Here is a 17,746-nt window from a genome sequence, read left to right as displayed (position 1 = left end):
GGCCCTTACCTGCAATATCTTGACAGAATTATATTTTCAGATATATTTTGACTTTTTCTAAGAATGTTTTAATAAATTATCAATTGATATTTTATTTTTGGTATTAAATATTACAGAATGAATTTTTTCAAAGCTCTTGAATGATAACTGTACAGAATCCTACAGAATTTTATAATATATATAAGAAGGTAACCTCAGCATATAAAATGCATAAACGTGAAATAATTTGCACACTTTTGATAATTAACCAAAATATTTTACCCCATCTTTTTTTCTTTAGCTCCTGCTGACCTTTGACCCTATACTTGTTGAGAAAGTTGCTATTTTGTTATATCATATCATGCAAGATAACCCGCAGTTACCTCGTCTATATCTGAGTGGAGCATTTTTCTTTATCATGATGTATACAGGCTCTAATGTGCTTCCTGTTGCTCGGTAATAACTTTAAGGATAATCTAAAATATTTATTTGGATTACACATGAGCAGACTTATTAAATTGAATTGTGTGACTATATCATTGCTTAATTTTTTTATCGTTAAAATTACCTAAAGACTGTCTAAAATTTTAGACAAAGGGTAGGGAGAAAATTATTCAGAATTATATCACTTAGGACTGGGGAGATAGCTCAGCAGTGTAAGTGCCTGCCTGGCAAGCATAAGGTCCCGAGTTCAAGCCCCAGTACCATACACATGTGCGCGCGCGCACACACACACACACACACACACACAGAGAATTATATCACTTGGGCCAGCCAAATAGCTCAGCAGATTAAAGGACCTGCAAGCAGGCGCAGGAGCCAGGGGTTTGATCCCCGGGGCCTGCCATGCCGGCCCCGCCCCTGGTGCACCCTGAGATAGCAGTTGATACTGGGTGTGGTGGCACATGCCTGTAATCCCAGCTCTTGGGAGGCTATAAACAGGCAGATCACTATGAGTCCGATCTAATAGTGAGACCCTGAAGACCCTTCCCTAAAAATACAAAAAGAAAAGAAACAAAAGAATTGTATCACTTTACTGCACCTAATGAATTTTATCATGTAACATTTTAATATGTATTTACAACTATTAGCATGTAATTTTACATTTTTTTCTTTTTAAAAAAGTCATTTTTCATATTGTTATATAGCTTATTACATATTTTAAAAAGCTTTCTAGAACACTTAATTTGTCTTAATCAGAAATTAATCTGGGAATATGATTTATAAGTTGCCTTTTTAATTTTATTTAGTCTGTAGAAACAGGTCAGTAAAAGCAGGTTAGTTCCTGTGTTTGACAGGTAATTTTATTTTTCTTTCTAGGTTTTTGAAATATACACACACCAAACAGGCTTTTAAGTCAGAGGAGGTAAGCCTGATTAATCCTCTGTATATTAGACACTGAGAAAGCTGTGTTATCACTGTATAAATTTCCTAAGCTGTATGTGTTGACTTAGATTTTAGGGCTTGAGGTTGGTCAGGCATTGTTATTTATGTTACCTTTCATAGAGAAAATGTAAGCTGGTTTTAAATTGAAAATAATGCCCAATTATGAATTCTATCCTGATACCTCTGTGAATATAAATTGTGTGAAGCATTGTGTTTTACTTGTGTTCCTTTTGTAAAATATACTCTGACCATAATGTGTTTATCAGAAAAGTGAAAGATAATTTTAGTGTTTCTCACTACATTTGGTTTGATTTTGTTTTAAAGACAAAAGGACAAGATATAGTTCAGAGAAGTATACTTGGACACATCTTACCTGAAGCAATGGTTTGTTACTTGGAAAATTATGAACCTGAGAAGTTTTCCGAGATTTTTCTAGGAGAATTTGATACTCCAGAAGCAATTTGGAGCAGTGAAATGAGGTAAATAACCAGTTGAATGTGTTTTATGCTAGAACCCTCACTTCTGTTGAATTATGTTTTCATAATCCAAAGTGATAGTAGATTCCTGATCAAGTGATGGGTTTTGACAAAGCCTTGAGCTTTTTTATTCAACATGATTTGGCAAAATTGCCTTAATAGAGCTGTAGCCCTAGTACCACCAGTGCTTCTTAAGTCCATTTATAGAACTGATAAGACTTTAGGTGGTGAATTATTATTTGTAGGGAGTATACAGGGAGAAAAATCAAGACACATGTCTTGGATATTTGGAAATAGGACTATACTACTCCACTAATTCAAAACTTTGCACACAAATAGCATATCAGACCAGGTATTTCTAAAATACTTTTAGGATAAGGTCTTCCTAACCAGCACACTTTGACCTCTATTGGAAGGTTTGCCTTCTTATGGAATGCCTTTATTAAGGAAAAGAATGTTAAAGCTTACTGAAACACCAAAAAAGCAGGGCTCTATGAAGCAGATAGTAATATCCAACCATGTTCTGTCCAGGAAAATCTTGGCACCCCATAAGTCCAGTTTCAAAGTAGTTTGTGTGGGTAGAAGCCAACAGTTCTGTCACATGGCTGGCATTTGATTGTCTGAGTCATTTATTCTCTTTTTGCCCACTTCACACTCCCCATGCACCCACTGGTTATCTTTGGACTTCTGGGAGTAGGTTCACCTGTAGTTCATCATTTGTTGGCTAACAGTTTTTCATTAGAATAAATATGTAGGAATATGAATATGTTAGCAACATTTTTGTGTATATATTTTTCTTCTTAAATTTGGTGAATCCCCATCTAAAAGCTGTATCACTGTGTACTAGCCAAATCAAGTTTTTACTTACTGGGGCTAGGTCTTAGCCATAGTAAATTACTTAAATACCATATATACCATGTCATGAGCTCTTTTTTGGAATAAAAGCAAGCTTGAATTCACTGGTTATTAGTTGACCTCGTAATCGATGATTTTTTTTTCCATAGGAAGGACTGAATATATCAGTATTCTCTGCTCAGATCTTGAGTAGCATACTTTGAAGTTCTTGTCTTAAGCTGATAATTGCATTATCCTAAAAAGATACATCTAGTTAGTTTGTATGTTTACCATAAATCCTTCAACAGTATGCAGTGTGTTAATTATTGAAACTGTCCTACCAATTTGATTTGAAACTGTCTCATTGTTATTTGTTTCTCAATAAAATTATGGAAAAAATAAAAATAACTTGATTCAAAAACAAAAAAAGTGAAAATAAAATCCTTCAGAATGAATGAATGGTTTCTGTAATTGTAGGCGCCTCATGATAGAGAAGATTGCTGCCCATCTTGCTGATTTCACACCTCGTCTTCAGAGTAATACAAGAGCACTTTATCAATATTGTCCCATCCCAGTTATCAACTATCCACAGTTAGAAAATGAACTGTTTTGTAATATTTATTACCTCAAACAACTCTGTGATACACTTCGGTTTCCAGATTGGCCAATTAAAGACCCGGTAAGTTAGCCTACTTTGTGCCTTCTTAAGTTATAAAAGCATCCTCTGGGATGTTTCCCTTCTGTGATAAAAATGATGATGCTTCTGTAAGTATTCCATCTACAGAAGCACAGGATAACTGTGTAATGTAATATATTTGGGTAAATAAAGGTAGTTATTTCAGGGAGTATTAAGAACTTTACAGTCTTGGTATTTTGTGAAAGGATGAACTGTTTCATTCTGTATATATGACAGTTCTGTACCGTAAAACCTTGGCACAGCTTTTTTTTTTCCTGTTTTGATACTGGAGATCACTGAGGACTTTGTGCTTGCCAGGCAAGTGCCTCAGCCACTGAGCTGTCTTCCTGGTCTGGCACGGCTTGTTTTTATAGCAGATTGATTGAGATGACGGGTATTAGAAGTAGGCAGTCTGAGATAGAGCTTCTGCTTGGCCATTAATATCTATTTAACATTCACTGCATTATCTTGAGTTCTCAAATACTTAGTTCTTATCTCTAAAATAGTGGTAATAGCAATAAATCAACTGGCTTTGGCTCTCATTGTGAGTATTCCTAGCACACATAAAAGGCATGTAGTGCTCATATATAGTTTGCTTGGTATCCTTAGAACCTCTTATATGAACTTTTGGATACATATAGGAACATAGAGTAAAGTAGGACTAGATGCTCATGTTGTTCTGTTCCGATACCAAAGTTGTATGCTATCATTCTTAAAAGATTTTCTAATTGGAGTTTCTACCATAAATCACTGCCTCTTTACAGTACTGTGACCAAATTAAAATAGGTCATCTTTGGTACTTGTTCAGAATTAACTAGTCAGATCTAGGTTTCCATCCAGTGCCACCATTGACTGGGAAACATGTAGCTGTCTCTCTCAATCTTAGTACATACTTGAAATTTTATACAAAAATTGTATTTCCTAGTCTGTAAAATACTGACCTCCTCGGCTGCTTCAACAAAGCAGTCAGGCTCAGGTTGCTATTGTTCGATCCCTGCAACTCAAGCCAGCCAAACATGCCCTGAAGGCATTCGGAGCAAAAAATACTGACCTCCTTGGCATGTAGTCGTGAAAAAAAAAAAAAAGAAGATCTCTTTATTTAGGGCCCAGTGTAAGTTTACTATCCTTTACATTTTTTGAGTGTCAGCATACCAATTACTGTTAGATTGCTTTGAAAAGCATACCATAATATATGGTTTACTTTGTTATTATCATGTATCCTTTATTAATTTCATGCTTTCTGAATGTTTCCTTAAAAATTAAGGGTAGACACAAAATGTCAGAATAAAAAAAATAGAGGAAGTAGCTGGACATGGTGCTACAAATCTGTAACTCTAGCTATTTGACAGGATGAAGCTTGATGATTGCAAGTTGACCAACCTGGACAGTTTAGTAAGATCTTGTCTGAATGTGAAAAAGTTAGGGAAGTCAGTGAGTATTCCTTGTATTTAATTCCCAGGACCACAGGAAACAAAAATGAAGAAGGAAACAGTCTTGTAGTAAATACCTTGCTACTTAACAGTGTTAAGAAGATGGTTTTTGTTATTTGTATTTCAGTATGCTGTTACTTCCATAGCCTTGAAATGTCGATTTAAATAAATGCAGCACAAGTGTTTTATAACTTGAAAATTATATTCTAGGTCTGGCCGAATAGCTCAGCCTATTAAAGCGCCTGCAAGCAGGCGCAGGGGCCAGGGGATCTATCCCCAGGCCTGCCGTGCCTGCCTGGCTCCAGGGCACACTGAGATGGCAGTTGAGACTGGGCGTGGTGGCACGTGCCTGTAATCCCAGCTCTTGGGAGGCTATAAACAGGTGGAGCACTATGAGTCCTATCTAGTGGTGAGACCCTGAACACCCTTTAGATCCTTCCCAAAAAAGAAAATTATATTCTGAGATAGTTAACCTTGGTAGATAAATTTATTTATTTATTTATTTATTTATTTATTTTTATTTTTTGGTGGTACCTGGGATCGAACTCAGGACCTTACATTTGCCAGGCAAGCACTTATTCCACTGAGCTGTTTCACTGGCCCAGTAGATACAAATTGTATCATCTTTCTTTTTTTTTTTTTTTTTTTTGTAGGTTAAGCTTCTGAAAGATACCCTTGATGCCTGGAAAAAGGAGGTGGAAAAGAAGCCACCTACTATGTCAATAGATGATGCTTATGAAGTGCTTAATCTGCCTCAAGGACAAGGACCGTGAGTTAATTTTCAGTTTTACAATAGTAACTGTCTGCCTTGCTTTAAAATATTAACATCAGAAACAAAATTATTTTAGAACAGCCATTTTTAATGTTTTTGCCTATTCCTTGATGCACATCTGTGAGAGTAACATGCAGAACTATGTTTACATGCCTTTCATAGGTCGCCAATTTGTCAGTCAAATTCCATTCTTCATTGTTCTTCATTATCGACACGTTGTATTGGTGTGCCTTGTCCTCTGTCTCCCTTCCTTAACGCTATGTTACTCTGTTAATTGGTTCTGTCCTTCGTTTTGCAACCTGTGTTATGCGTGAGGAAGAGTATGCTTAGTTGTCTGTTACTTTTCACTCCTTGCTGGGACAAATACCTGACATTCATAATGAAGGAAAAAGGTTTATTTAGCTCATAGTTTGTGCAGATTTTCAATCTGTACTCAGCGACAATAGTTCATGGCAGCAGAAAGCAACAAAGAACAGAGGAGGAACAATAGCAGCTTCAGCTTCTGTCAAGCAGCTTCTCCACGGAAGAGGCACACACAGAAGCCTTGCTCAACTCCTTATGTACTCTTTTTGTGCTGAGTCACTAGGACGGGGCCACCATGTCCCAGGGTGTGGAATGACTGAGCCAGTCCAGCCACGCTTTGGACATTTCAAGTTGATATAGTGTCATCCACCACACTAGGATACTACATGATACATTTGGAAAGAATGTAGATTTAAAGTAGTACTCTTATCAATGAAGATTCTTGAGTCTTGTGGGATAGTTAGAGAAAAATTATTGAAAAGCCATTTTCTCAAGTACAGTTTAAAACTTTTTGTACCTTTTTGAAACACTTATATAATAACTTAGGATTGTAGAGTTTGAATTGGTATTTTGAATATTTTGGCAAATACAGGTTAGCTTTTTTGATGCTGGGAATCAAACTCAGGACCTTGTACTTACCAGGTAGGCACTTGTGCTGCTGAGTTATATCCCCAGTCCTTATATCTGAGTTTTTAAAAATTTTTGAGTTTTTCAAGTCCAAAATACAACCTTAATAGTTTAAAAGAAATGATAAGCTTGCATAGAAAATGTTTTTGGATAATTCACCTATGAATGTAACATAAAAAATAATCTTGTTTTAGGGAGTTTAATTTTATGCCTAATACATATGATTGCACGCAATTCCTCATAAAAGGATCTCAAACATTGTTTTCTTATATCTTACTGTATTCATGAAACAATTTTTCTACTTAACAGGCATGATGAGAGCAAGATTAGGAAGGCTTACTTCAGACTTGCACAAAAATACCACCCTGATAAGAATCCAGAAGGGAGGGTATGTACTGCCTTTGTAATTAGGACTGCTGGGTTGACTTTTTTTTTTTGCTCTTTTATTATTTAGAAAGAAACAGTACCACCTTCTGTGCCAGAACTTGCCTCATAATGTACATTTAGTGTATGCTTAATAAGCTTCTAGCCACATACCCATTTTTTCTGTGAGTACACCGCTTCCTTCCTCAGTTCAACAGAAGTTTGCCCTTGTAACTAATATCATAGGAAAATTAATTCTCTGTCCTTGCTGTGAATTAACTCCAGTGGGCAATTATAAGAATAATTAGAAGGAATAAAGTTAAGCTTAATAAATTCATAGAAGATGCCCTTGCCATCCAAGATTGCTTTGAGTATTTTTATCATTTTTTTCTAATGACATCTAACTTCATATCATACTAAAAAAAAATAGCAGATTTGTCTCAGATTTGAAATCACATGTTGCCAGCATTCCCTGATCCCACCTTGAGATGAGAATTTGTTAAAGATGAAGCCATAAAATAACCACTAAAACTAGGACTTACTGTCTAATTTCTACTGATACCAGGTCAGTGGTTCTCATTGAAAACGGACAGTGTGCCTGAATAGGAAGAAGTAACATTGGAAAAATGTCATTTTTGTGGGTAAAGCATTTTTTTTTTTAAATCAAAAAGTGGTAGTGCTGTGTTTTTTGAGCATGTCACAGCACTTCTGAAAGAAAAATAAGACAGTTTTTAAGTTGCCTGTTAAATTGTTAGGCTTAATCTGTCAGGTATTAAAGTACCCTGGATTGCTCCAGTAGTCAGCCAACATAAAACTGACACAGAAATCAATGTATAGGTCATGTGCACCTTTAAGAGGTGTAGACTTTGGAGTCAACTGTGGTATGTCTTAGGGCTGCCACCTATTTGTGTTTCTAAGCAGTTTAGTAAAATCTCTGAGTTCTAGTGTCCTCATGTAAAAAATGTTACAAAGATGGTTCTCATATTACATGGCTATTTGGATAATAAACTGAGATAATGGTAGTTTAATTTTTTTTTTTCTTTTTCTCTTAGTCCTTTGGTTTTATTCCATTTACTTTTACTTCATTGTGTGAGGGTTGTGTTTCTAAGTTATGTCATGCTACTCCAAAATCTTACTTGGCTTTCCAATGCATTAAGGACTAAAAAATTTATATATTAGTGGCATTTAGCACAGTGCCTAGCATAGTGCTCAATAAACAGTAAGCTCTTACCATAGTTTTTCTATGTTACCTCAGACTCTAATGTCTTTAAGTTTGATGTGACATACTGACAGGATATCTAAAATTTTTATTTGAAGAAATATTCCTTAAACAGTAGTAGTTTTACATTAACAGTATACCAACTTGATTACAGGTGGAATTAATTGCTTAATGCAAAAAATAACTATAAAAACTGTTGAATTATAGACTGTATTAAGTTCTGGTATGAGATATGAATTAAAATTCAGTTATTTTTGCCTGTACAGGACATGTTTGAAAAAGTAAATAAAGCATATGAATTTTTATGTACAAAATCAACAAAAATAGTGGATGGGCCAGATCCAGAAAATATCATTTTAATTCTGAAAACACAGAGCATCCTCTTCAACCGGCATAAAGAAGGTAAAGCATTTGTTAATTCACAAGCTTTAATATACCTACTAGCTAAGCCAGACATGTTGTTTCTATAGTGGATCTTAGTAGGTTTAGAATTATTGCATTATCAATAAAATTATGGAAAAAATTTTTAAAAAAAATAGAATTATTGCAAAAGATTCTTGGAATCACATTTTTGTTACAGGAAAAAAGTAGTTTTCTAAAGGAAGGCCAAAATGTTGTCTTATACCTTCTCTTCCCTCTTTTTTTTAAATGTATTATAGTACAGGGTCTCACTACCCAGATTGGCTTCATAGTGATCTTCCTGTTTTTAGCCTCTCAAGTGCTGGATTACAGGCACGTGCCACCACATCCAGTCTCACTCACCATCTCAGCGTGTCCCGGGGGTGGGGCTGGCATGGCATGTTGGGGATCGCTGCATGCAGCTGCCTAAGGAGGCACTTTAGTCCACTGAGCAATCAAGCCGGCCCATACCGTCCCCTTTTTAACCTATATTTTTTCAATATGGTACATTTCCAACAAGGTTTCATTGTTCACATTTCCTTTCCATGGAGTTATTTTTGTATTTAACTAATTAGCAGCAATTCATCCTATATGAAATCTAAGACATTAAGTGGGATCTAAAATTTAAGAATCATGTAATGTTGTTACATTATGCATAATAATACTATGCCTTTTCTAACTCCAAAAGCCCCAGAAAGTTGAAAGCATCAAGAATGTTTAGGAATTAAAAGCAGTAGAAAGGTTTTAAACAATTATTTATTACTTCTTACATACCCCATTTCCCAATGTGGTTCACAAGACGCTTGGGTCCTGTGGGACAGAAGGACACTGGAATTGATGAAATGGTGTGATTTCTGGGTAGTGTTCTCAAGCACGTTTGCAAGTTCATTGTGGTAGCCCTAGTAGTAGCAGCCCAGAAAGCCAGGAGTTTGCTGAAACCATTTAATGATTTATTGGGAATATGGGAGTTGGGATCACTATGGTAAATGCCCATTGGCTTAGAAATGGAAGTTGGCATACAGCAGAAAGTGGGAGACTCATTTGGTATAGTAGGATGATGTTTCTGGAGAAGGAAGACAGGACAGTCAGGGTCTGAGATAAACACAAGAAATGTTAGGTAATTGAAAATACCCTTTAAGTACTGTTGCATAGGGCAGCCTGAAAATTTAGCAGTTTGACCTTTAAGCAGAACAATGAATTACTTTTGTATGAGTTGAACAGAACACATAGAAAACATTTTAATTCTGTGGCATTGACTACTAAGAACAAGGTTAGAAATCTCTTTAAAAACCCTTACTTTATAGTGGCTAATAACTATATAAGTTACAGGGTACAGCTGTGGTTTAGCAATAGTTTATCTATTATCAAATATATCTTCTGTTCTTCACATGGGATTTATACTCATTAGGTTCTGGGGTATGGTTCTTGATCTTATAGGATTTAGAATTCATTCTTCTCTTTTACTGCATTTATGCATATACTTAAGGTAAATTATTGGTCAGTCTCAAAAGCAAAAGCCTTTATGATTTCAAGTGAAATTATGGAGGTACTTATAATGGCCAGTTTTTTTAGATTAGTTTATAAGCTAATAAAAATAACAAAGAATAATAATTGCACTATACTTGCCACCTTTAGCTTTTAATTTGCTTATCAAAACATGGAATTAGCAAATACGGTTTAACACTGTTATATGTTTCTAATAACAAATATTTTCAAAACTTTATTTTAATGGAAAAAATTTTAAAAAGTGTACTTGTTATCCAGCAAGATGAGTATGAAATATTCACTCTCATTTAAATAAAATATCTTCATGGGGCCGGGGAGACAGACGGCTCAGTGGAATAAGCACTTCCGTGGCAAGTGCAAGGTCCTGAGTTTAATCCTCAGTTCCGCCAAATAAAACAAACAAACAAAAATGAAACATCTTCTTGAAAACTTTTTTCTTCTAAAAAGATACATATCATAAAGGCTAATATAATTTATGATGTATTTATTGTATCTTACTGTCATCAGGTGAAAAGTGACAAAGCCAGGTATGGTGGCACACACTTAGGATCCCAGCACTTTGGGAGGTTCTTGCTGGAGGATCACAAGTTCAAGCCCAGACTGGATACAACTTAGTGACTTAAAGAGGGACTGGGGGTATAGCTAAGTACAGAGATACAGAGGTTTAGTCCTCTATACTGAAAACAAAAGGAAAGATCAAAACCAATTACAGTTAATTATCAGAAAATATTTTTTTAAAGATGGAAACATCTTAGAGAAATGCCCTCAGTAAGTTTACTATAAAGAAAAGATTCAAAGTCTTTTTTTTTTTGGTGGTACCAGGGATCAAACTTAAGACCTTGCACTTGCCAGGCAAGCACTTATTCCACTGAGCTCTCCCTGAACCCTACATGGTCTTTCATACTAAGTTTAAGTTGTGTTTTTATTCATTTGTTTTGTTTTTCCAAACTGAACTTAGGAGAAATTCAAGGGTGTTTGTTTGTTTGTTTGTTTGTTTGTTTGTTTGTTTAAGGCAGCATAATTGAACATAGTCTCAACATGATTTAAAGCCATGGCATAATGTGTTTCTGTTGGTTTTTGTTTTCCTAACACTAATCTTTTATTGTTTCAGACTTGCAGCCTTACAAATATGCGGGATATCCCATGCTAATTAGGACTATAACAATGGAAACTTCAGATGACCTCCTTTTCTCAAAAGAATCCCCATTGTTGCCTGCGGCTGCTGAGCTAGCTTTCCACACAGTCAACTGCTCAGCTCTCAATGCGGAGGAGCTCAGGAGGGAGAATGGAATACAGGTAAAATGAATGACCTCTGGGCTTATCTGTATGCTAGTTCAGGTACCTTAAATGACACCCTAAGTACGTATGTAAATGAAACAGTTTCTCCTTTAACTTATTCCAGCAGATATAATGCAATATTTTCAATATTCTAGATAAAACTAAAGGTAGAAATGAAGTATAACTTTTAATTGGAATTAGATAACATTGGGTACAGAATTAGATAAGGAATGTTAAGTTGGGTATGGTGGCACATACCTGTAATCCCCAGCACCAGAAGCTGATGCAGAAAGATTGTGAGTTTGGACCAGCGTGGGCTACAAAGTGAGCTCAAGGCCATCCTAAAGTACATAACAAAATCCTGTCTCAAGAAGACAAAAAAGAAAAGTAATGTTCCTTGAAGTCTAGGTTTTGGGAGGATTTCTTTTAAAAAATTGAACTTTCAAGAGTCCTTTGTTGGGTCCACAAGATAGCTCAATGGACTAAAGTGCCTGATTAGGCAAGTGTGGGGACCATAGTTCCATCCCTGGCAATACATGCAGCATCAGCCCCAAAACCCCAGGGCAGGCTGAGCCAGCCACAGAAATCAGGCATAGTGGCTTACATCTCTAATCCCAGCACTGGGGAGGCTGAAAACAGGAAAATCACTATGAGTTCAAGCTGGGTAGTAAGGCCCTGTAACAACAAAATACATTGTTTAAAAAAAAAAGTCATTGTTTATTTAATAAATATTAAAACAACATTTAAATACCATGTATCTTACATTTAAAGGTTATTTAAAAGAATTAAGGCAAAAACGATAGCTCGGTGGCATAAACACCTGCCTAGCAAGCATAAGGTCCTAAGTTCAATCACCAGGGGGAAAAAAAAGGTGTGTTATGTATGTATACCAATTCCCCACAGAGAATGTACTGAAAACATGTACTAATTAAAAAAATAATACTTTTTGAAAAGTTTGTTTATCCTTACCAAAAAATGGCTTTCAGGTTACTGTTTCAAAATTAGAAAGTTCATTGCTGCCCTCTTTTCCTACAGGTATTACAGGAGGCATTTAGTCGCTGCGTGGCTGTCTTGAATCGCTCTAGTAAGCCAAGTGATATGTCAGTACAGGTAAGGCTAAAATGTAAGGTTCCCAGACATTACACTAGACCAGTAGCTCAGTCTTGCATATATGAGAAGCAGCTGGAGAGCTCATTAACCATGGGTTACTTAGCTTCTGTCTCTGCAATACTCTTTTTGGTGTGGAGTCTGTGAGTCTGCTGTTCTAACAAGTCTCTGGGTGAAGCTGATGGATGAGTCTGTGTGTCACACTTTAGGAATCACTTATGATGTGTTAGCTTCAATTTATTAAACTAGAGAGTATAACAGTATTCTGAACTCATGTGTCTCCATACTAGATGCAGATGTTTGTCATTGTGTAACTTTTGTTACTCTTGTTTCACATATCTTCCACCTACTTCTATAATTTTCATCTCTACTCCTATGATGTAATGCTTTTATTGACAGTTTTTAGGGTTATAATAGGTAAGTTGTTTGATGGAAAATTATCATTTTTAGTTTTACGGTACTTGGATAGAATTGAAATATTCTGCCATGTGAAAAAGCTGTAGAGTGGGCTGGGGAGATAGCTCAGTAGATCTTTTTATACAGTCTTTTATATATTCATTTCATGTCACATATCTTTAAAAATATAAAAATCATTCTTGGCTTACTGTTAATACACAGAGCAAGTTATGATTGCTAACTTCCATAGGCTGTAGTGGCCATGGTTTGCCAGTCTTAGAAATCTTACTGAGAAAGACTGCTGACATAGTAGAAACCTTCTGTTTAATTTTGGAGCATTATATATGCCATTAAGCATTGTTCAGAATTTTCTGATGATTTGATTTCTGCAGTGTTCTGTGTAAAGAGCACTTATAGGACTCTTCTCCCCCTCCCCCGTTGTGTTATCTGCAGGTGTGTGGGCACATAAGTAAATGCTATAGTGTAGCTGCTCAGTTTGAAGAGTGCCGAGAGAAGATCACAGAAATGCCTGGCATCATCAAGGACCTCTGTCGAGTGCTCTACTTTGGCAAGGTGGAGTTGATAATATTTCTGAATGCAGTTAGCAGTGGTCTCCTTGTCAGGTAGTCAGATTGTTTTCCCAAAATTATTTGTAAGTAAGCTACTTGGATCTCAAAGCATTTTTCACAGAAACTGCTGCAGTTGAAGGCTTTGTCCCTAGGCTGGCCCATGAAAAGACTTTAGTGTGGCATATCTAAAAGAAGTTGTTCTCATCTAATTTCTAAAGGAGAGAAAATAGCTGGACTAAGTCAGTCTAATGAAAGTCCAGGTAAAACTTAAACTTGAATGTTCATTCTCTGCTTGGTGAGAAAGGCTTTAGAGATCTGAAAACATGTAACCTCCCAATCTGGAACTATTGAGGGAAGAACTCTGACTGGAAAGATTTTTTTAGGGAACTGGGCAGGGTAAGTTATGATGTAGAGTAGAAACTAAGTGCTGACCCTGGACTAAGGTATCCTGAAATAAGAAACCTGATAAAATAGGTACTCATCTGTATCTACTTGATAGCCTTAAATGAGGATATATCCTCTGGTATAGTGAAGTTAAATCTGTATGTGGTTGCACAAAAGGAATATACGTAAGATGACTAGTGCATTATCATTGATGCCTTATTGCTATTTTTAAAAGTTACAAACACTAGAAATCAGGAAAGCTGTATCTGCACGTCTTTGAATAGTAATCTCAAAAATTCTAATTTGGTGTTCTTTTATCTTAGACTTTTTTTTTTTTTTTTGACACGAGCCCACCATGCTCAGCCTTTATTTTTAGGCTTCAAGGCCTAAGGGTTCAGATTTAAATGAAATTGAAAATGTAAGAAGAGACAGCTAAATATTTTGCAAATTAAGATAGACAGCTTGACATGCATTCACAACCAATTTCTCTTGGGATCATTTTTTAACCTGTAAATTCTGTTGGTTTTTTCCTCAGGGTATTCCACGGGTGGCTGCCCTTGGGGTAGAATGTGTCAGTTCTTTTGCTGTGGATTTCTGTCTGCAGACACACCTATTTCAGGCTGGAGTTTTGTGGCATTTGCTTGGTTATCTGTTTAATTATGACTATACACTAGAAGAGAGTGGCATTCAAAAAAGTGAAGAAACAAATCAGCAGGTAACTCACAAAAAATCTCTACTGAATTTGAACCCAAACCCAGTTTGCTGATAATTAGTGAAAAGTGAAACTTCAGCTATCCAGAACCCACAGGGGATGCCTGTTTTTCATGATAGCAAATGGGGACTTAAAAAAAATACAAAGATAGTAATTAAGTCTGTTCAAGGCAAGCGAACTTTTAATAGCATATATTGGACATAGTTTAATATTTTTTTAGTCAACTTTATATGAGGGTTAGCTTCCACAAACACTTGAGTGCTTACCTGATTTTTATAGAGGTTATTTTTGTCTCACTTTTCCTTGTTCCATGTTATCTGTGTATACTACTAGCAGGGAAGTCCACCTGCCTGTCCCTTGCTCCTCATGCTCCTTCTGAATGTGATAATGTAAGACATCACATTGGAAATAAATGAGTACAACATTTAGTGGTTTTTCCTTTAAGTAAAAAAATGTATAGACAAAATGTATAAGCTTTCTGATAGCAATTTGGGGCTGTCATACCTTTCTTTTCTTTCTTAAAAATACCCTATATAATTTCAGTTCCATAAAGTTAGTGTATTATCATGTAAGATAACAGATCTAATTTAATATCTTAATTTTCTTACAATAGGAAGTGGCTAACAGCCTTGCCAAACTAAGTGTACATGCTCTAAGTCGCCTTGGAGGATACTTGTCTGAAGATCAAAGAACCCCAGAAAATCCACCTGTAAGGAAAAGTTTAGCTGGCATGCTGACACCCTATGTTGCTAGAAAACTTGCTGTGGTTAGTGCTACTGAGGTACGTGCTACAGAAGTAGCTTGGGTTTTGATTGAATAATGCAGGAGCCTCTAAAAGTAAAGAAACACAATAAAAATGATCCATCTAGGAAACCTGAATGTTGGAAATACCACTATTTCAGTAAGTCAGTGCTAGTGATAATATCTCTTTAAATTTAGCTTTCCCAAGGGTTAATTGACCTCGTATTTATCAGCTGTGGACCCTACTGTAATTTTTAACAACTTTGAGTGCTGAATGGATAGGACAAGAAAGTGTCCTGGGAATGATGTTTTCACAGTGGGCAGAGTACTAGAAGTCATAGGACTGAAGCTCATTCTGTTTTGCTCTTCCCTTCCATTCTCTATTCCCTTCATCTCTTCCTCTTCAGGTCATTTTACTTATCTGTCTTTAACCTTTTGAAAAAAGGATCAGATGGTTTTGTGTATGATGGAAGTTATAGACCACTCTTCTCTCCTAGTTTACGTAAATGTAAAAAGAATTTTATTCAAACATTTAAGGAAATATCAGACATCTGTGTTTACACTTTTTAAAGTTCTGGAGCACTAAGCAAAAGCAAAGCTCATTAGATGGCTAAACAGTCATCACCTGTGCCTCAGAATGCCTTAGTGCAGCCTTGGATTAGGTTTTGGCCAAGAAAACTAGAGCCATCATTCTTGCCATAAACTTCATTGGCCTTTATAGGGATATGTTTCATAAAGATTGAGATTTTGTTTTCAAATTTTAAATATACCTATATGTATATGTTCAAAATATGGTATAATTTTTAGAGAGTATTTACTGAGAGCTTATTACAAGAAGTCTTGAATTTTCACCTTAGCAGAACAAATGTTGAATATGAAATTAAACTCAAATTTTACTTTTTTTTTGTTTTTTTGAGGGTACAGAAATAGTCTTACTATGATAGTTCATGTAAAGATGTAAAGTTAGGTAATATTTACAAAGTAAAAATGGCCAGTGATGTCCATAGTCTAGCATGTCACATAAATGAAAAAATAAATATTTTGATAGTATTATACTTCACTTGTAATAAACACTTGATTCCAAACTCTGGAAGGAAAAAAACATCTCAGTCTAACCCATAAGTTGCATGTGGGAAGATGCTCAGTTCAGAGGGCTGTCTGGTGGAAAGTGGCCCGTGCTGGGTCATGGCTCCAGGGTCCTCTCAGACCTAGGACCCTGCCAAGGGTGTGCGCATAATTTACCTGACCCCTAAGTTTTTGCTACATATACTTTTCTCAGATTCAATTTTTAATTCTAGTTTCACCACTTACTAGTTGTGAGACCTATAGCAAATAATTTGATACAGCTTTGCTTTTCTCAAATACAAACTTGTTTAAATTATTGAGATACTTATTAAAACCCACTGTACTTAAGATACCTGTTATAGTGCTTGGCATACAGTAGATATTTGAAAGAAATGACAACTTTTGTCAATTTTTAAATGTTATAATATAGTACTGTTCTTGAATCCTAGATTTTGAAGATGCTTAACAGCAATACTGAGAACCCCTACTTGATATGGAATAATTCTACGAGAGCAGAACTACTTGAGTTTCTTGAGTCACAACAAGAAAACATGATTAAAAAAGTATGTTACTGTTTTATAAATTTCACAATTCTCTATTCTGATGGACTCTCTGGATATGTAATAGTACTGATGAAACAAATTCATTGTTTGTGAATTCAGTGATAAATCAACAGCTTTTGCTTCCTGCTGGCCCATTTAAGAACAGTATGCCATTTTTAAAAATTTGTTTTTTCTATTGGTATATGTTTGAAGTATATGATTACCTTCATTATGGGGAGTTGGTACATGTATTTATTACATCTTAACTTATTTTAAATTCCTATTCCTCCTCTCTTTCCTCTCATAAAACAGCATATGAGTCTACACAATTATACATTGGAATTTTTTTACTGTTACTACTTAACATATGAGTATCTTTTACTTTAGTTTTTCTACCCAAAACCCTTACTTTAATTGTGCACTTGAATCTCCAGTAAATCAAAGTTGTTTTCCAGTACTGAAATTAAGATTTTCTCCTATTCTGCTACCTTCTAGTGAAAAAACTATAAGGCCATGGGGTGAGGTGGAGGAAATAGGATAAGAGAGAAAAAGAAATCCTGGATTACCAGTTTGCCACATGGTTGGCTCTGTGGTTAAGTATTGTGGTTAGAAGACAGTGACATTTATAGCTTTAAAACTTATTAGAGGGGCCGGGGAGATGGCTCAGTGGAATAAGCGCTTCTCTGGCAAGTGCAAGGGCCTGAGTTCAATCCCTGGTTCCGCAAAAAAAAAGAAAAAGAAAAAAAGAAATAAAACTTATTAGAGTTACTACAGTTACGTACTGAATTACTCATAATTGTTTTTTAACCATAAAGAAGTCTGCAGATAAAAATTTTTCAATTACAGATCTAGAGAGAACAAGCTTTACATTTTCACGTATCTGTTCTATGCTAGTTAGTAACATCTCTTTAGCACTTCACAGTGTGTATTCTTTTACATGTTATTTTATACATCCTAAATTCCTTATGATGGGGCTGGGGAG

At 35.7% G+C, this 17,746-nt stretch overlaps 1 protein-coding gene across 2 annotated transcripts in view; it reads left to right on the top strand.

Annotated features, from left to right (window-relative positions):
• Dnajc13 (DnaJ heat shock protein family (Hsp40) member C13) overlaps positions 1-17,746 on the top strand; it is a 136,348-nt gene that overhangs the window by 89,868 nt on the left and 28,734 nt on the right. For both annotated transcript variants that reach the window (XM_004625017.2, XM_023705210.1), the window contains 13 exons: positions 281-435; positions 1,300-1,345; positions 1,690-1,844; positions 3,153-3,354; positions 5,435-5,550; positions 6,793-6,871; positions 8,332-8,467; positions 11,082-11,266; positions 12,284-12,358; positions 13,205-13,324; positions 14,240-14,419; positions 15,030-15,197; positions 16,672-16,785. In XM_004625017.2, coding sequence (XP_004625074.1) covers positions 281-435; positions 1,300-1,345; positions 1,690-1,844; positions 3,153-3,354; positions 5,435-5,550; positions 6,793-6,871; positions 8,332-8,467; positions 11,082-11,266; positions 12,284-12,358; positions 13,205-13,324; positions 14,240-14,419; positions 15,030-15,197; positions 16,672-16,785 — 1,731 coding nt within the window. The remainder of the gene's footprint in view (positions 1-280; positions 436-1,299; positions 1,346-1,689; positions 1,845-3,152; positions 3,355-5,434; positions 5,551-6,792; positions 6,872-8,331; positions 8,468-11,081; positions 11,267-12,283; positions 12,359-13,204; positions 13,325-14,239; positions 14,420-15,029; positions 15,198-16,671; positions 16,786-17,746) is intronic.

The sequence above is a fragment of the Octodon degus genome, unplaced genomic scaffold (genome assembly GCF_000260255.1).
Source record: "Octodon degus isolate 3935 unplaced genomic scaffold, OctDeg1.0 scaffold00008, whole genome shotgun sequence".
Classification (NCBI taxonomy): domain Eukaryota; kingdom Metazoa; phylum Chordata; class Mammalia; order Rodentia; family Octodontidae; genus Octodon; species Octodon degus.
The sequence above is the reverse complement of the archived record's forward strand: the minus strand, read 5'-3'. Positions and strand labels throughout refer to the sequence as shown.